The following is a 19,645-nucleotide window of genomic DNA, read 5'->3' on the forward strand; positions in this document are numbered from 1 at the left end:
GCAGAGCTGCGGTGCTCAGCGCTGCCTCGCGCCCAGAGGGGCTGAAGCTGGGAGATGGCGGCACCACCACCGCCCCATTCCCCTTGAGGACATTGTTTTAACCCCTTGGGGGTCCCATTTCCCTCAGGGAACCGCTGAGGCGGCCACCGGGTGTCGTTGTGAGGGACGACAAGGGGTCAAGGGGTCAAGAAAGTAGGTCAGAGAGGTTCTCCTGCCCCTCTGCTCTGCCATGGGGAGACCACACCTGGAATCTTGTGTCCAGCTGTGGCCCCTCAGTTCCAGCAGGACAGGGAACTGCTGCAGAGAGTCCAGCGCAGCCACCAAGATGCTGCAGGGAGTGGAGCATCTCCCGTATGAGGAAAGGCTGAGGGAGCTGGGGCTCTGGAGCTGGACAAGAGGACACTGAGGGGGGACTCATTCCTGGGGATCAATATGGAAAGGGGCAGTGTCAGGAGGATGGAGCCAGGCTCTGCTGGTGACAACCAGGGACAGGACAAGGGGCAATGGGTGCAAACTGGAACACAGGAGGTTCCACTGAAATCTGAGAAGCAACTTGTTGGGGTGAGGGTGGCAGAGCCTGGCCCAGGCTGCCCAGGGGGTTGTGGAGTCTCCTTCTGTGCAGACATTCCAACCCGCCTGGACACCTTCCTGTGTAACCTCATCTGGGTGTTCCTGCTCCATCGGGGGATCGCACTGGATGAGCTTTCCAGGGCCCTTCAGCCCCTCACATTACTCCGCCATTCTGTGAAACAGGCGACGCCTCCCGAAGGCGGGAAGCGGCGCGTGCGCGCCGCGGGGCACGCCGGGATAGGGGAGGAGTAATGAGGGGGAGCGGGATGCTGCGCAACGCGCATGCGCCACGACCCCTCCCCTCAGCTGCGCGCCCCCCTCCCCGGGGCGGCGGCGGCGCATAAAAGGCCGGCGGGGCGGGCGAGGGTTGTCCCGTTGCCTTCGCGCTACTCTCCTTCTTCTCCGGGAATCCGCTCGCTTCGCAGCGCCGCCTCATGGCCTTCCCGCCGGTGAGAGAGAGAGGGAAGGAACCGGACACGTGCCGAGGCGGGAGGGAGGGGACAGGCGGCGCACGCGGCCCCTTTAAGGGCCGCCCCTGGTCACGTGGTTTCACACGTTGGGGGCGCGGGGCGGGCGGTGAGGACGGGGCCTGGGGGGAGACGCCGCTCTGAGGTGATTTCCCGCCATTGCTCCGTGTGGGGGGGATTTGGAGGGGCCCTTAGCGAACCGGCGGGGCCAGGCTTGGGGGGGGGTCCCCGAACGGGGGCTACGCCCCCGTTCGGGGACCCCCCCCCAAGCCTGGCCACGCTGCTGCGTGTGGCTCACAAGCCGAGGGGAAGCAAAACATGCCGTGATAAAAATGACTTTTAGAGTTGCATCTTAGCTGTGTTTTAATGACTTCTCTAAGGATTAGGATATCCTAGTTCTGCCCAGCCCCCTGGGGCTTCATCATCTGTAGGTTTCCTACAGGTATGTGCGCCTCGGGGCTGTGGAGGTGTCTTTGTTTCTGCTTCTTGGGGATGTCTTTGGTGTTTTTTTGCTGCAGAAGGGTATGTTGTTCTCCTGAGGTGCTGCAGGTTGTGTGTGGAGCATCTCCTGTGTGATGAAAGGCTGAGGGAGCTGGGGCTCTGAGGAAGACTGAGGGGTGACCTCATTCATGGCTATAAATATATGTAAGGATGAGTGTCAGGAAGATGGAGTCAGGCTCTTCTCGGTGACAACCAATGATAGGACAATGGGTGCAAACTGAAACACAGGAGGTTCCATTTAAATGTGGGAAGCTACTTCTTTCTAGTGAGGGTCAGGGCTGGTGGGGTGACGCCTCCAGAGACATGACAGTGGCCGTGCTTTGGCTATGGGCTTCTCAATGCAGAGCCAGGGAGCAAGAGCTTTTGGCCATGGTGGTGAGGATCATCGATTGTCTTTCTGTTGCTCCAAGGGAGCAGAAACTCTTCCACCTGATTTCAAATCACTTTTCTCACTCAGGTGTGTTTTATTTGGTGTGCTGGAGATGTCTGGAGCCTGCCTGTGCCCTCCATGAGACCTCAGACCACCCTGGTGACATGTCTTCATGCTTGGACATGGGTTCTTGGCCTAGGGTTTAGCTGAGCCAGGCTTGGATGGACTGTGTTCTTGCCTGAGATTCACCTTGCTGTATGTCTTTGGTTCTGTGTTCCAGATCTACCACAATGATTTAACCTGAAGCCTTTAACCCCTTTGCTTGGTGGCACTTTGTGCCTGCTGTGGGGGGCTGAATTGCCTTTCACATTGGTTTCTGATCCTTGAGCATACCTAGAAACTCTCTGCTCTTAAATGGAGATGGGGTTTGATTCCTAATGCCTTTAAATGACCTGTCAGCTGGATTTGACTTGTTCCTCCACTGGCCACACTGATAAAATGATGTCTCCTCTCCTGGACTGGGATTGCAGGCTGTAGGAGAGGTGGAACCGTCTGAGGAGGCCCTTTGTTGGGCTGCTGGTGACACCCTGGTGTGTCACCCAAGGTGCTAGGTTGCTGCTGGGCCTCTGTGTGCTTTGAAGACCTGCAGAGCTCTTCTCAGAGCAGTATCTCTGGTTTAGGAAGGGGGCTGAGATTTACTAGGAGAGACATGAGCTGCTTCCTACAAGGGTTTGGCTTTCAGCTCCCGCTCTGGGTTGCTTGCAATATCTCTAGGATATCTGTGACAGGCTTAAGGTGGAAAGCTCTGTAAGTGGAAGGAATTTTTGTGGAAATGCCTGGCTGTGCTTTTGCTGTTTTCCATTCTTGTTTGTAGCAGGCTGGTGCTGCCAGCTGTGGGAAGCATTAAATGCTAAATTAGCAGGAATGGGTCAGGTGTTTGGTTTGCTGCTTGGGTTTATTTTTGTCTTGCTAGCACAAACACCTAGGGAAAAGCTTTGCCTCCTGCTGTAAGTCCTTCTCTAGCAGTAACAGGAGTAGAATATGGAGTTTCGTACTTGTGCCAAAGCAGCCTGATGCAGCACTTCTTTTTATTAAAGATGACTGGCAATACATTCTTAAATTGAGCTTCTGTGCTCCTCAGCTGCTTTTTATAAAGATGACTTAAAGCTTGCTCTGCCTGTTTCCTCTTGCCTGAAGATTTCAGCCCTACCTGTTGTACTCTTAGTTTGCAAATTCTCCTGCAGAGTCCCAGGACTTTACCTGGGGGTGGGCTGAGCTTTTTAATACACCAAGATCGCAGACCCCAGTGCTGAATAGATGTTAATAGTCTTAAATGGGCTGAAATCCTGAATCAGTTGTTCAGGTCCTGCCTGGAGGCATCATGTGAGTTGACAATTCAGTAGCTTTATTCCTGCTGCTCCCAGGACAGAGTTTCCTTTGGTTTTACCTTAGTGGTAAAGGGGGAGGCTCTCCTGTGCAGAGAAAACTACCAGGTCATACCTTACAGCAGTAAAACTGCTCCTAATGACAGGGCAGGGTAAGAAATGCACATACCCTTAAAGGGAAGAAGGCTAAAATTCCTGTGTCCTTGTGGAATTCCATTTAAAACTGCTTTCTGCCACAGGCTGCACAGGGGAAAGTTCAGTAAGGGGATGATTTGGAAGTAAAACCAGCTCGGTGCTTCAGGGATGAAGCGGTGCGGGGGAGAGATGTGGGGAAGTCAAGCCTAAAACTCTGGCAGGAATGCATCCAAGAGGTAGATGTATTAAATGCCTCCTTGACAAGTACAAATGGCTCAATTTAGAACTATAGGCTTCTGTGTGTCTTGGTGTAGCAGGGGCTTGTTCGCCAGCCTCGCTGCAATTCAGGTATTTGAATTTGGCTCTAACTCGATTTGCTTAATGGCAAGGATTCTGCTCCGGAGGCCAAGGCTGGCGAGGCTGTGCCTTCCTGCTCTCTCTTTAATGTAGCTCTTAATTGATAGCGATACCATTTGCTCAGCATGTTCAGGAGCAGAGTTCTGCTGCAGTGGCTTTTGGGTGGTGGGAAGAGCTGCCCTTGGTCCAAAAATGCTGGTTAGAGATTAAGTTTAGTGGTTTCTAGATTGGCAGAGGCTTGAATGTTGTGCAGCTGTGCTGAAACAAGCCTGGGTGTGAAAGTGGCTTGTGAGCAGAGCCTGGGGAGGCAGCTGCTCTTGCTGTTTCTCTGGACCTGCACCAGGAAGCAGGAGGGGCTTGCCCTTTTTTTGATTTTCATATGCAGAGGAAGCTTTTCAAGAGCTCTGGCTTGTGTATGATGGATGGTCCCAAAGGTAGATCAGTGCCTGTGGAGGGTCATGCCAAAGCAGAGCTGGTTTTGGGTAACTTCCCTTTGTGGTCAGGAGCTGCTGCCTAAAGGGAAGATCTGGATTTGGTTTTCTCCCTTTCCAAAGCAGACTTTAAAATTTGGGGCTCTCATTAGCTGATTGATCCTGGCCATGGTGAGCTGTTGCCTTTTTGTGACTGGGATGGCCCTGATGTGCTGTGGTGACAAATTGCTGACATGTTTGCTTAATTGTTTCTTTAATGCCAAGAATTGTACTTGAGTGTTGCAAAGACCTGGAGCTAAAGCTGATATGAGTATTGGAGGCCATCCAGACTTTTCCACACTGTGGTGACTACTAGCCTGCCTAACACTAATACTTGCTCTTTTTTTACCAGAAAGAAGATACTGGGAGGAGCATAAAAGACTGCTGGGATAGCCCAGATGCCCCTGCACTTTCCAGTTGCAGCAATGCAGATATATTCCGCCGAATAAATGCCATGTTGGACAACTCTTTGGATTTCAGTGGAGTCTGCACCACGCCTGTCACAAAAAGCAAACGTGACATCCTGCAAGGTGACGTGTTTGGCTGGGTTCAAGATGAATTTGAGGGTCTGGGGCTGGCAGAAGGGGGGAGTTGCTTGGTGGGACCTGGTGAACACGTGGTGGTGGGAAACCTCGGTGGTGTGGTTGTTGGCATGTGCTTGTGGGCTGCTTGGAGTTGGGTTTAATGCTGATTTGCTACTGGAGACTTCATTTTTTGTGCTCCAAATGGATAAACCAGGCATTCCCTGGCAGCATGGAGGTACCTGGGAGGGGATCGTGTGGGCAGGACCTGCCAGCTTCTGCTGTAGATGGTTCCTGCAGACTCCTCTAGTCTGCTTCTCCTGGAGGCAGGGTTAATCTTTTAGTGGTTAGTATGGCTTATCTGCTGCATACATTAAAAATGCAGAAGAATTTTGAATAACCATGTTTGCTACAGGTCAATTAATCACATGTTTAAGAGTGCACCAAAGCAGTGTGTGTAGGTGAAGGTTTTCTTGCAAAGCAAGTTTATGAAGTCAGTGAGGCAAGTTCTTGCTACCTGCAGGCTGAGAGGAACAAGCATATTGTCTTGCACTCAAACCAGAAGGCTCCATGCCAAAGCAAAGAGTGTTGGGCCCAATCTTATCTTTATGGAAGTGAAGGACGTGCTTTTGTCCCTTTACATTAGGCGAGACCTGCCAGTAAATGTACCTGCCCAGTGCCTTGAGGTTCCTCTTGCCAGTGCAATTTTGTACAGTGGTACTTGTGCCAAGGATTTTGGTGCTTGGAAGAGACTGCTGTTGCTTCTCCAGCCTCTGAATTATGGGGTCAATAAACATTTTGGCCATTATTAGAAACAAACTGACCCTCTGGACTTGGCCCAAAGCAAAGTGGGAAGCGAAGGGAAAAACCTCAGCAGCTGGTGACCTTGCTGCTGTGGGCAGAAGAGCTTTTGTTGCAGTCACTTGGAGACAGCATTGTTTTGTGCTCATGGATAATCTGAGTTTTAATCAAATGAGTGTTAAAAAAAGCGATGAACAGGTGTCTGGGCATCCTGTTTGATGCTTGTGCAGCGTGACTTTGTCCTGAACTAGCAAAATGACTGCTACCAGATGACTTCCAGCGCAGCTTAATCTCCCGGGTGTTTGAAGGGCTTAGCACTGTGGAGCAGGGGCTGATCTGGCCATGTGATCCTGTGCTGGCGCTGCAGAAACACTGGAGGAAGGGAATCACTTGCTTCGAGGTAAGGATCTATAGCCAGCTTTGCTTAAAACATGACTAATAAAATGACATTGGAGGATGCACTGGCTACTCCTGCGCGGTTGCGCAGTGAATATTAACTAATTCAGGTCAGTGATGTGGCTAGTGGTGCGTTTTTAGAGATTTGCTGTTGGACTGAGCTGTTTAGACATTTGTTGTCCCTTGGCACAGTGGTAGTCAGTGTTGTATCTGATCTGGATGCACTGGAATCATAAGAGAGAAGTAAAACGGAGTATTTTCCTTTATCTCCTTCAATGAGTTCATGAAAGAGTTGTTTTGTCTGCCTGGTTGAAGTCTTAGCTGTAGCCCTTCATATTCCATTTATAATTTGGGAATGGGAATGTTTTCTAATTAAGTTTCAGCTTACTTGCCAGAGTTAACCTAGTTGATTGATAAAGGAACTATCCCTGCCTGCTATGGCAGATGCATCCTGTGAAGATGCAGGTTAGTTCTGGTTTTAGGTCTCAGCTTAGAGCTGGCACATTCATTTAAATTTGCGGTACTGTCTTCTAGACTTGTAAAGCCATTCTCTGTGGGACTGGGCTGTTCACCTGGCAATGAAATAAACCCACTGCATGTAAGTCTCTGGTTCATCAGCTGCTGTGGTATTCCTTATGGATGCCTGGAGCTGCTGGAAGGCGGTGCCTTGGTTGGAAACAGGGTGAATTTCACTTCAGCAGCCTTAAACTTGATTGGAAACTGGGTGGATTTTCCTTCAGCATGAAACTGCTCATATTTCAGGCTATCACTGAGTAACTTCTATGGAAGACCTTTTGTAGGACAAGTATGGCGGGACTTGGTGTGTTTAAAAATAAAAAGAGGTGTCTTCCTCTAGCAAATGTTACTTCTGCTTCAGGACAACCCAAGTTGTGCTTTTTGGGATGTCCGAAGCAGCTTTTCTTGTTCCTAATGTAGCAGTTGAGGCCAGTCTCACAAGTAGGTGCTGGCTCAGCTGTTTGTGTGGTGGGAGGGGTCCTGCTCAGCACTGTGTAACCTGACAGGAGGTTTTTAGCTTCTGCAGTGGCACAAACACTTGTGATAGGGACTTGCTGAGCACTGAGCTGGGACTAGAAAGTGGCTGCCTTGGGTGCCCTTGCTGTTTAGGCTGATGGAAACCTGTCATCTTTTTCAGAAGGTGCCTCTGGGCTGTGCAAGAGACTGATAATAAAGTATGACCTGAGCTACCCTGGGCGGGCCAGCGTTTATCAGCCGTAAATATGTGGATGAGTCAGCATCTGTCAGTGCATCGTGGGTTCAGAGTTATGAGTCTGCTTGCAGTCCTGGCCTTGTTTTGTTACTGTCAGGACCTCTCTGGGTAATAAGGGTCTGAATGCAGCAGTTCTGCAAGCTTCCTTCTGTCTCAAAGTGTTATGAGTTGCTTCAGTTGTTTAATGTGTTGCTAATGAGTATCTTCTCTGTGATAAAGTTGGTGCTGACAGCAAGGATGTGAATTCTAGGACAGCCGTGATCTGCAAATGCAGAGATGCTTTGGCCTTTGGACCCTGTGGAAATTCATACCCTATGGCTGAGCAGCTGATCACTAAAATTCAGAATATAGTGCTGCTAACTGTCCCCTGCCCAGGGTAGATGGTTTAGAGCCTGAAGCAGGCTGTCGGAGGAGTTTGCCATGCCTTTGCATGAACAAAACTATGCTCTGCAGGACCAGCATCTTGCCTTTGGTGAGCCGAGCTTCTGGGTAGGTGACCAGTGGAGCACAGACCCTTGATCTCATGTGGTGTCTTGTCACTGCTCCAAGTTAAATTACTTCTGAAGAATTCATGAGCCTCAGGTGCTTTTACTGTGTGGAAACAACTTGTGTATTGTAGTTAAGCTGTATTATCTTGAAACTTGTAGCTTGGACAGTCCTAATGAGCATGGAGATACACCTGTGTGTAGTAGGTGAAAGAACTGTCTTTTTACAACTTAAACTCTTGGTGGGAGATCTTGGGGAGGAGATTTTATTCCAACAGGAGGAATACTTGTATTTTAATCTATTCATGGTCCCTCAAGCTTCTCAGTTCTCTTCCTCAGGTCAAACTAAATTTATCCTGGATTTGACTTGTGTGTAAGAAGCCTCTTTCAGCATTAAGAGGATTACACGTGGTGGAGGAGGGACGACAGAAATTTGTGACCTTTCACTAATGCTATTGGGGAAACACGTGTGGAGGCACCGTACTCTGTGCGATGAGGTGCGTGGCAAGATGGTGATGAGAAGATCAGTACAGCAGGTCTGAGCAATGTGAGAGAACAAGCTTATTCAGCAGCCCTGGCTCTGACACAGTTGGAGTAATCCAAATCTGGGCAGAGCTGCGTGGCAGGAGGGACTGCCACTGGAGGTTTAGCTTGCCATACCTAATATTAAATCTCTGTAAAGATCATTTTACAGTTAATGATAATCCTTGGTGAGCTTGATTGCCTTGTCAAAATGATCTGAGCTGTCAGGCCCAGCCTGACCACTGTTGCAGTGGCTCATGGGTGCTTGCTGCAGGAGTTTCCCAAGCTTAGGCTTAGCTTAGTGGCCCAAACCAAAGGGTACAGTGCAGCAGTGTGGTGAAAGCTGTAATTGTAGAACCTGTCTAGTAACTTTTAGGCCAGGATTGCATGGTGCTTCAAAACACCTGCCTTTCAGGCTGATTTAGTCCTCTCTGAAGAAAGGTGGAACTTCCTCAGCAAGGTTGTGTGTCACCTTTGGTGGCTTTTAGAGTGGGGTTGGAGATGGGAGAGAGAATGTGGCCTTGATCAGAGGCAGGAGTCAACATCTGCCAGTGCTGCTGGACTGCAGCCTGTCCTTGAGCAACTGCTTCACAGGGATCCTGGTTGTCTGCTCCCGAATTTAAACCTGATTTGCATATTCATCACTGGTCTGAATAAGTGTGAGCAAAGCCAGTTTCCGAAGGTAGCAGGTGGTTTGTTTGCTTTGCCACCTTGCTGAATGGAAGGTGCTGTTACCAGATTTGGTTCAACAACCAAAACAAAACAGCTTTTGACATCATCATCCTGTTCAGTAGGCACAACTTCAGCTTAATTAAGTAGAACAGTGAGTAAAGCTTCCTCTTCAGCTTTTGCATGCCCATTTACTCACCTAGCTAAGCTGACTTCAACTGAAGGCAATAGTGGCTTTAAACAAATGGATTTAAAAGGATCGCAGGTACCCCAAATGTCCCAGCAGCATTGATTTCCCTTTCATTAAGCTCTGCTCATTTAACTGAGACAAAGCAGCCATTATTTTGCTACAAGTTGACAGGCCATTGTGTGAAGAAATGGGAGATGCTTAAATGACTTCCTGTGCATGGGAGTGGCTTAAGGGGCCAAGTTCAGTGTAAAAGCTGTTAGTTGTGGCCCATCAGGTCCTAATTATTCTCAGTGGCTGCTTTATTTAAGGAAAAATGGAGGACAAATGCAAACCCAGACTAGCTGATGACTAAATAGGCTTCCTGTTTGCTCTTAATTGCAGCCAATTAATGACCTATCACTTGTTTAGCCACCTGAAAAGTGCTTTCTGGTGCTAAAATGTACATTTCACTGTTCTTCACTACCCTGCAGCCATGAGGAAATGTCACAGTGCTGACCTGATGTGTGTGGTCTCAATAAAGGAAGATAACGTTGTAAGACTCAAAATGTAGTACTGTTTGCCTGGAGTTTGTGGGGTTAACAGGCAGAGAAAGACTGTTTACAGGAGCTCACCTGGAGCTGGCAGCTGAAAACAATTTGCTTGCCCCAAATAAATGTTGTGTGCCAGATGACACACATCCAGAATGGTGAAATTCAACACCTGTGCCCCAAAAGAGGTGCACACCTACTTGCCTCTGCTTTTGAGCTTTATATTTCAAGTGTCACATTAACAGGTCTTTGCCCATGTGGGCGTGATGTTTTTCTGTGCTGGAAAGTGGCTCTAGCAAATGGGTTTCTTCATCAGATCTGCAAGTGGAAGCAGATCACAGTGTTCTTTTGCAGACTTGGCCTAGAACTGTTTCACTCTGCGGCGGCTGCAAATTGGATGGTGTTGCTGAAGATGCAGCAGGTTTCTTGACATTCAGGCTTTGCTGTAATCCCGTGGCAGACTCTTGCTCTTGGAAGGGGTACGTAGAGCAGCAAGACTAGTTGCAGTGCCCTCTTAATTGCTTAAATAGTTGCTTGCCAGCCATTGAAGTTTGTGGTCACTGAAGGAAGGCAGACTCCTTTGGCTGTGAAACAGGTTGTGCAGCAGCAAATGTCTCCACTTGAGGAATTTTTCAGCTTACAGGGAAGATGTGTAGTTGCATTTTAGTAAAACCTCTTCTAACTACTGGTTTATGCCTAATGAGCTTTCCTAAGCCTTGATGATCCCTGGTGTACCTTAGGAATACAATTGGCTCATCCTCTAAAAGCCTTCACTTGAGACTCGTTTGATTTGTGTGCAAAATGTACTTGAGGTGCTTAATTTTCAGGGCTGCAGTTCCTAGCCTTTAAAACTGGGGGTGTAAAAAGGCATGAAAGGCAAAACAATGCTTTGTGCTGTGAGCAATCTTCCCATTTGTGATCCCAAGGCTGCAGAGATGCTGGCCATGCCTCTTTTCTGAATTTGGTTTGGAAATTCCTTCTTGGTCGGAGCTCTGGACCACAAGGCTGCAGCCCAAAGAGGTGAGTCTGGTTTTGTCAGTGCGCAGAACTTACAGCTGAGCTGTGCTTATCCTTCCCCTGTTCTGTAAACTCAGACCTTGTTCATGGAGGGGCTTCCTCTCTACTCAGATTCTGCTAGAACTCGGATTCTGCTGGAAATTAGCACGTGGGAGCAAAGGCAGACCTCTTTGTGGCCGCAGAGGCGGTATGAGTAGGATCTAGCTTGATTGGTTCATTTTTGCTTAACCATTCTGTTGCCTTCTTTCTCTAGATTTTCTGGCTTTTCCAGCTAAAATCCATTTGCTGGATATTTAGCTGTTTTGGCAGGTGGTTTAAGCCTGGAAATCTCAAACATCTGAATGTCTTTGTGCTTGAAAGTAGTGCTACTTCTCAAGAGTAAGCCTGATGACACAGATGCTGCTCCTGCAGGACAGGGACTGAATCACTTTTGGCTTTCCTAGTCCTAACTTACCTGCTCCAAACTGCCTGTGGGTTACGCTCCTGATCCCAGTCCCCGCTTGTCCCCTCCACACCGGCTTAGGCTGTAATTTTCTAAATATTTTGCTGTTTCAAATGCCTGGTTGGTGCAGCCACACTACATACCAGATTAGGGGAATGAGCTGAGCTCAAACTAACTCCTGGTGGCTTGGTTTTAACCAGATGAGCTCCTCAAACCAGCTTCCTGTATGGAAACGCATCTGCCTAAACTGGTGTGAGTGGGGAGGGAGTGCTGGGGTGGGGACAAGTGGCTGTGGCTGCAGCTTGTGTAAGTTGTCTGGGCTGGGAGAGTTTAACTGCAGTTTAAGAGCTGAACTGTGTGGAGATATTCGCCTTCAAGAAGCCTTTGAAATATCTTAAATGCAGTGCTAACATTTGAAGTCTGAAAAATGCAGTGGTGGTGTGGAAAGCTGCTCAGCCTGTGCTGCACCCTGGCTCCAGGGATCTCCTGGACAGACAGGAGGACGCCATCCAGGACAGCCGCCTGCTCCAAGACCTGCACGGGAGTGTTTTACTAAGGACTTGCTTCTTGTGATGCTGTTGAAATCCAACCTAACCAGCTCAGGAGGCGGGAGCTTGGGCTCTTCCAGACGCTCGGGCACAAGCCCAGTGCGGCGCGGCTTCCTCTGCCAGGATGGTTGGCGTCCAGTGGCAACTCTGGGGAAAAATCCAGGTCGGAAAAACTCGTGCTGGTTCGTGGGGCTTGGAAAAGTCTGCAGCGAAGCATTTGGGCTGGGTTGGGCTGTGTCAGGTTGCAAAATGAAACTGTTTTGTATTTGGGAGATGTTTACTTATAACTAACTTGAGGTTTTGACTCTTTAGGCTGAGTTTTTGTAGGAATTTTTTTCCTGCCCCAGTACCCTATTTGTTTTGTCTTCCATCAACAATTGATTTCTTTGTAACAAACTTCCAGACTCTGAATTTGAAAATAACTATTCCAGAGATCTGTTTAAATACTAGTTTGTGGTTTTCCTCGATGACCCATATCCAACTTTCGGTGTGGCTGGGAGTGTTAAAGGGGAAGCGGGCTTGTGCTGGCTGTTTGCTTCAGATGGGAAAAGGTCTAATTAAAAAAATGCTGGTTATCTAAGCAATTTCTACTCTGATTCAGCAGTTTACCCATAACTGAATTGCAGGGAGCTTGTCTTTAATGTAGACTGAAGTAATCAGAGGGAAATGTAGATCTCTTGAACTTGAATCTGATTGGGTTTAATTAAGCAAAACAGCTTATTTCCTGAAAAATGTAGATAGCTAGGGAAAATGTGGCTGGATGCTGTGGAGTGAGCATTTCCTGTGGCTGATGAATTTGTTCCACATTTTCCTTATTTCTTCAACGGTGGGTTTCATCCAGGAGGTTGGATGAGGGACTCCAGGTGGGATTTGAGTTGTGCTGTTTGTCAGTATTCTGTGTCCGTGAAAACTTAGTGGGAATTAATCTTGAAGACAGCCTAAAAACCAGTAAGATTCTGATCCCCAAAAAGAAGGTAGTTTCCTGCTGCTGGGGATCTGGTCTAGAGCAGAGCACTTGTGCATTTTCATAAATGCAGAAGTGTTCCATATTCATATGGGCAAGTTATGGTTGCTGTGGGAACTGAGTTGTCAGAGCAATGTGCCTTCATCCTCTCCTCCCTACAGCTGCATTATAAACAGGTTTTAGGGCCTGTCCAAAACAAGCAATCTGAAAACTAGACTGGAAGAATTAATGCACTGAAATCCCCTGCTGAAGATGCAGCGTGATGCTCTCAGAGGAATATTCAATGCTGTTATAGGTGCTTGATAGTAATGTGACTGAGTTGGCACTGCAGCTTGTACTAGTGCTAGTAGGGGAGAAGAAAACCCCATCCTGGTGAAGAGCTGGGAAGGCAGAGTGCTGCCAGCAGTTACGGTTTTAGCTGCTCTCATCCTGACCCCAGTGCTTCAGCTCCCCCTTGGTGATCTGGAAACGCTGGTGCTCCCCAAATCAATGTGGGGTGAAGGTGAGGTGATGGCAGTGGCCTGAGTCTTGCATAGGACATCTGGTGGTGCCTTGCTGGGCTTGGCTAGTGGTCCAGGATGTGGCTGTGCATGTGGCAAAAGAGACTGGGGATGCTGTCTGGGCCGCACGTGAGGGATAACGTGACAGGCTGGAGTCACTGCAGCCTGGCTGGTGTGTGCGAGGTGTACATCTGATGGCACAGTGGGAGGGCGCGCAGGGAGGAGGAGGAGGAGACAGCTGCTGCTGCTTGGTAGCTGGCTTTTAAATGCCCTCTGACTCAGATTTCGGGTAACACAGCTGAGCATCTTGTGGTTTCATCAGCCCCCACATCCCTGCATTAAACTGGAATTCTCAGACTATGAACCTGCTGCGTTTCCTTAGGCTGTTGGCACAGGCTTAAACCGAAGCAAGAATCCGGTGTCTCCAGTACCGTGGGCTTGTGAACACCCCCTAGAGAAGGGAAGGGCTGGGAAAGGGGGGGACCAGGCGGCCTTAAAATTCCTGATTTGAATTGGGTCCTGTCCTCTGTGCCAACATGATGTGCTCGTGTGGGCTGGACTGGGATGGTGGACATCTCTCTGGGTAGCAGCAGGGTTGAAGGTTATCCTCGTTACTCAGTGGTAAACAATGCAGAGTCAGTGAGGCACAGTGGCCAAGTTGAACCAAATAGATTATGCTAGCAGAATTGCAAAGCTTTGCATCGGGCTCTGAATTAGAGCCAGCAGCTGGAGGCTGGCCAGGACTAAAGTGTTTTTGGGTTTTGTGGGTGGAGGGAGGCGGGGACAGGAGAGCTGGGTAGCACTCGAACTAACTGTCTGCTCTGTCGCTGCTGCTGCTGTCGGCGTTGCTGGGGGGATCGCTGCCTCCAGCCGGGCTGCTGTGTTGGATCGGGGAGCCCTGCTTTTGTGCTGCCTGCCTCCCCCCTTCACTGGAGCTGCACCTCTCCTCCTGCTGCCTTGTCTTTTGGGGAAAAATCTTCTCCTTTCTTCTTACCTTTGATTTTGTAAGAGCTGATGCAGTCTTGCATGGCTGAGTGACGTCACTGTCAGCACAGTAAGCATCAGCAGCCTGGTCACATGCTGACCCAGTCAGTAATGCAGACGGGATAGGAAGGTGGAGGGGCTGAGGGGGGTGGGGGGCTGGTTTCTGGACATATGGTAGCCCTCCCTTTTGGGGTTCAACTGCTAGTTGCAGAAGCCGTGGCTTCAGAGCAGCACGAGACCTGGCTCGGGGCTTAACGCTTTGGAAAACTCCTTTTTTTAAAAAAGAGAAAAACCAGCCCTGAACTCTCAAGCTTCTGTTTGTTCTCAATCTGAGCAGACTTCCAGGACTCTGAAGAAGCAGTGGCAAGCAGGATGCTTTTCCCCACGTCCACGCAAGAGTCTTCCCGTGGCCTCCCAGACACCAACGATCTGTGCCTTGGCCTGCAGTCCCTCAACCTGACAGGGTGGGACAGACCCTGGAGCACCCAGGACTCTGAAGCTGCAGCACAAACCAGCCCACAGTCCGGTGAGTCTGCTGACACATGCAGCAACACTTGTTGGATTCCTTTTTTTATTTTTAGGGTGTTTTAAAGCTAACGCGGAGCAATTTGCTTGTGTAACGGAGTGCTTGCAGTTACTGATGGGGGCTTCTGGACCTGTAATGCTTGTATAACGTGGTGGTTGAGTTGGGGAGGCTGTGGCTGGCTGTGCCACAGCCCCCTCTGCTCTGCTGTCAGTTCACTGCAGACGAAAAGTGCCCGGGTGTATGTTTTCCTCAGTGCTGTAACAACCTCACAGACAGGGGAGAAATCCTCTCCCTGTATTTGGAGGGAGTGTGGGTGGGGATGTAGTGTCAGGAGGCTGAACACACCGGGTGGGAGTGATGCTGAACTTCACTCCAGCAGCCTGTGAAAATCCCTGGGGGTGGGTAGCTCTGTGGGTAGGGGTGTGTGTGCTTGGAGAAGGTACCCCCCCTTACCTGACCGTGAGTATCCAGACAGCACCGCTTGCTCCTACCCTACAGTGCTGTTGCTTGCCCAACTCTGCCCATGGGGTGTGGTAGGTGCAGCCGACTCACAACTTCAGCCGGCAGCTCGCAGGCTGCGTGGAAGATGTGGAGGGATCTTTCTCCACTCCCACGTTCAACTAGAAATAGCGGTCTGTGCCTAGCAGTGGACTGGAGGAGATGCTGTGGAATGGCTTCTTGCTTTAACTCTTTTGGTCCAGCACAAACCTACGTGCTTGGCGGGGTGTGGGCTTGCAGCCACGTGCTGCTGGCTGGTTTGCCCTTCCCCCTCTATCCTCTCCAGTCTGGTTTTGCAGCTGGGATCAGATGGGGAGGTTTTGGGGTGCTGGAGTGATGCAGGGTCCAGTTAACTCTTCCAGAGACACCAGCCTTCTCTGTAAAATTGCAGGAGGAGAAAGGGGTGCTGTGTGCACAAACTTAATGCATCTGCTCGGCCTGGTGACGGAGCAGGGGGTAAAACAGAGGGAAGAGTTTGCTTCCCAGTCTCAGAGGGCTGTAAAAACCAGTTTCACAAATAGTGCTGTGCTCGTTCAAGTAGCAGTCCATGGAAAGATCTAGTGTTTTGGCAGAGTTTGTACAAGTTCAGCCTGGTTGCTACAGAAACTCATCCCTTTATAGCAGCACGCTGCTGCTTTGTTAAAAGGGTAGTGCATCTGTGGGCAGACTTGGGTGACACAGGAGGCCCCAGGCGTCAAGTCCGTGCTGACAGGAATGTCGATGGTTTCTGGGGTGGCCTGGGCAGTGGGATTTGCTCATAGATGTTTGGGGAGGACAAGGGGGTGCTGTCGACCACCTCTGATGTCCAGGGGATGCTGCTCTCAGGGTAGGAAGAGCTTCTGGGACACAGTCCTGGATGTTGCTGCGTGGGTTGTAAAACAAAAGCAAAAAAAAATCACTTGTGTGGTAGTGGGGTTTGAAACAACAGCTGGATCAGCACAGCTCACTGGAGTTTTTACATCTGATTTCCAGCAGACTTAGGGTCCAGGCCTGCCTGTGGGCCCCAGCACTGGCACTTAGGGTCTGCTTGCAGTCAGGCTGCGGTAGTTTTATTAAGCTTTGCTGTGCTCTAGCACATGGTCCTCTGGGCTTCCCTGAAGGAACCAGGGAATACCACATGCTTGGTATCTGTCCTCTTTTTGTTGCCAGCTGAAACCTTGAAGGAGGAGGGAGAAATGAAAGTTATTCTGTTGCAGTAGTGCCTTAGAGCTCTGCACCAATGGTTGTTAGACTGTGGGGCACCAAACTCATGTTATAGCATCTTTACGTTAAAGAGCACAATTAAACATCCCTGCTCAATGGTTCTGCTGCTGCTGGCAGCCACAGCACCTGGGTCTCGGTGCACAATGGCGCTGCGGAACAAGGGCTGTCGCACACCGAGGCGGCTGTCCCAGCCCCACCTGATCTGCTGGAGCAGTCTCCAGCGCTCTCTTGGCCAGCTTCCCACCAGGCTGTCTTGGCAGAGGCGCTGATGTTTCTGCAGCTCTCCGGCAGGCACACAAGCAGTGGTTGCACAAGCCCCTGGCCGGGCCTGCACCTCGCAGGTTGGGTGACAGGGCCAAGTGGAGTCAGGGGGGTGGATGTCGCTGTCAAGGGTGAAGGGGCCTCTGGTTTCAGGAGGGAGATGGATTTGGTGGTGATTTGAAGGTTCTCTGGTGACCTCCCTGCTAGTGAAGGTTGCGTCTGGTGTCAGGCGACCTCGCTGACTGCAGTGCATCGAGCTGGAGCTCCCACCTGCTGCAGAGCCATCTGCACCCCACTGCTGTTTGTGACAACATGTGGAACAGCTGCTGGAGGAAGGCACGCAATACTGTCTGGAGAGGCCTGTTCATCTCTTCTCACTCCTGATATTCCCCTTGGTCTGTGAGGTGAGCGTGGCAGGTATGTGGCCCAAATGCAGCTGTGCTGCTTGCACAGAGGAGCCTCTGGCTTACAGAGGCTGTGCACAGGTCTAGGGCTGTATAGCTGGGGGTCTCATGGTCCTGAGACAGTGTTCTTCTTCTCAATCCCACCTTCCCATTCTGAGTGAGCAGCAGCTGGGCCAGGAGTGCTCGTTGGCCTGGGATGCTGTTGCTTTTCTGCTCTGAGTGCTGTGGGCATGGTGTACACTGACTGGAGAAGCGAAAGGCTGATATCTGTGCACAGCTGTTGTATCACTTCAGCCTACCCATATCTGCAGAGCCTCATCTCTTTTCCTCCTCTGTGCGGGCCCTGGAGTGGCAATGTTAAGCTCCTTGGGAGCAGAGATCTTGTAGTTCAGGAGCGTCTTCTGAGGTGCTCCTATCTGGGTGGCAAGGCAGTGTTCCTGTATCTGAAAGCTGTACAGATCTGAGGAGCTGGCAGATGCTGATGCTTGCGGGTTGCCTGCCCGTGCTGTGATGGAGAGAGGGATGTAGAGAGGATGCTGCTGTGTCCAGGTACTCCTGATGCCCAGTGCTGAGGCCTGGGAGGCTGCAGCTGGCCTGGCCCCATGGGCTGGGGCCTCCGGGGTGTCCTGAGGGCAGGTGAGGCTGCAGCAGGGCTGGGCTGTCTCTGGGGACAGTGCTGCCAAGCAGAGCTGTTATGCCGCTGGCGCCCAAGTGTTTGGAAGGTTCCAGCAGTGACTCAGCTGCGCAGACCCACAGGGTTGGAAGAGTGGAAATGCAAAAAAAAAACCTAACAATCAGGCTAAAAATATTGCTGATGTGGTCCCCTGCAGTGCCTGAGCTTGAGTACTGATGAGCTGGGACCTCCTCTCCTGCCTGCGTAGTCCCCGCCAGTGCGGAGTGCTCGGCCTGAGAAGGACCTTTGGCTGCCAGCCCTGCTGGTGTCACCTTGCACTGCCAGGGCAGTGTCACCGTGCAGCTTGGTGCAGTGGGATCAGGTGCCAGGGCTGTGCCGGAGGAGGCCAGAGAACAGCAGGGCTGGTCTGCACACTCTAATCCTGCCTACGTCCCACTTCCCAAGGGGCTGCTGAACCCCTTGCACCCAGACAGGGTTATTTGTGACAAGTTTTGCTCTTGGGTCCAGCACCGTAATGTTCTGAGGGGGTGTGTGTAGCCCTGAGAGTGTACTGGATGTGCTGGAGAGAACCTCTCCAGGAGGCAGTGGCTGCTGCAGGCTTGAGCTGCCAGCGTTTACACGCTGTAGGATTGAACTGCTGTCTCATAGCAGGGAAGGCATCTCAAACCCGCTGCTGCCACTAAGATCCGTCAGGCTGGAAATACTTCAGCGAGTCCCAGAAACCTCCTCTGTGGCCTGTGGAGGAGCCTTTGCAGGAAACAGGCCTTGAATGCTTCCAGCCCTGTCATTCCTGGCTGTATTTCTTGAGGCAGCGTTTCCTTTTCTTTAAAGTAGCCTTGTAGTAAGCAATCACTTATATTGAGACCTTCAAGTTCATCTCTCCACAGAGGCAAGAAGGGGTTAAGAGGCAGTGAGATGGGACTGCCCTTGGTGGTATCCTTTACCTTTACTGCCCTGTTCCTCAAGGAGCACAAGCAAATGGGGTCTCGATCCAATTTTTGCCTAGAGAACAGGTGACAGCAGTACACGGGCAGATCTGTGTGCAGATTTTGGGTCTCCCCGGCTGGTTTTTTAGCTTGTATGCCAGCTGGCCTGGCCTGCCCTACATCGGGATGCTGAGACTAACCCTATGTGGGACAGACAGACTTGCCCACTGGGAAATCATCCTAAAAACAGTCTGTTAATGCTAAGTTTGTGATGCTGACCTGCAAGGATGTTTCCAGGAAGATCAGCTTTTCTTCCACAGAGGACATCTGCCTCTCTAGGTGAGCCTAGCCTCATCAGGTGAGCCTTCCTGATGGTGTCAGATGAATGATCTTGCTGTATCTGCCTCTCTGCTTGGTGTGTGACCCTAAAGCTGCTGGTGCAGCAACAGCTTTGAGCTTTTTTCTTTCCTTGGATTTGCTCTTGAGACTGCAGCTCCAGCCTTCTCCAGGGTGGCTGCTGCTGTCTCATCCTTTAGCCTGCAAGGTTACAGCTCCAGTTGCTCTGGTGCTGGGGTGCATTGCTGGATCTTTCCAGCCCTTGGTTCTCCTGCTTCCCAGAGCGCAGCAACTTCTGCAATAAGCTTGAATGTCCTTATTATTTGCAGTTGCTTAAAATCAGCTAGGCTAGGCCTGCAGGCAGCCTGTGTGTTGCTGGCAGATAGCTGAGGCCTCTGAGTGTGGATCACTCTGAAGTCTTCAAGGCAAAACCCTATCTCTGAAGGATGAAAGAGAAGACCTATTTCACAGAAGGCAGCGTGGTTGTTGTCATGGACTCAAAGCCTTTCTTCTCTGTAACAGCAGGAGGGACTCTAAGCTGCTCCCCTGGGACAGGCTGTTTTCAGACTCCTCAGAAATGCTGTGTGTGTGGTGGCAGACACCTGAGAAACACTCCCCTAGTGAGCTGCTAATCGGTCTGGGGCTGGTGGTTGTTAATAAGTGGCCTTCCTCGAGCTGTTAGTTTGGGTGTTCAAGCCATAAAGCTTGTGGAAGAACTTAGAGGGTCAGAGGATTTGGGAGAGGGAAGTCCCCCATATCTCCCCTTGCAATTGAACTTGCTGCTACACAAATCTATGGTGCAAAGTAC

At 50.4% G+C, this 19,645-nt stretch overlaps 1 protein-coding gene across 2 annotated transcripts in view; it reads left to right on the top strand.

Moving 5' to 3' along the window:
* Positions 1–4,709: 4,709 nt before the first annotated feature.
* The window catches only part of CPEB1 (cytoplasmic polyadenylation element binding protein 1), a gene marked incomplete at its 5' end in the record, with an annotated part of 33,653 nt that continues 18,717 nt past the window's right edge, over positions 4,710–19,645 (top strand). For both annotated transcript variants that reach the window (XM_080351425.1, XM_080351424.1), the window contains 2 exons: positions 4,710–4,785; positions 14,387–14,575. In XM_080351425.1, coding sequence (XP_080207551.1) covers positions 4,710–4,785; positions 14,387–14,575 — 265 coding nt within the window. The remainder of the gene's footprint in view (positions 4,786–14,386; positions 14,576–19,645) is intronic.

The sequence above is a fragment of the Nesoenas mayeri genome (genome assembly GCF_963082525.1).
Source record: "Nesoenas mayeri genome assembly, chromosome: 11".
NCBI classification, from domain to species: domain Eukaryota; kingdom Metazoa; phylum Chordata; class Aves; order Columbiformes; family Columbidae; genus Nesoenas; species Nesoenas mayeri.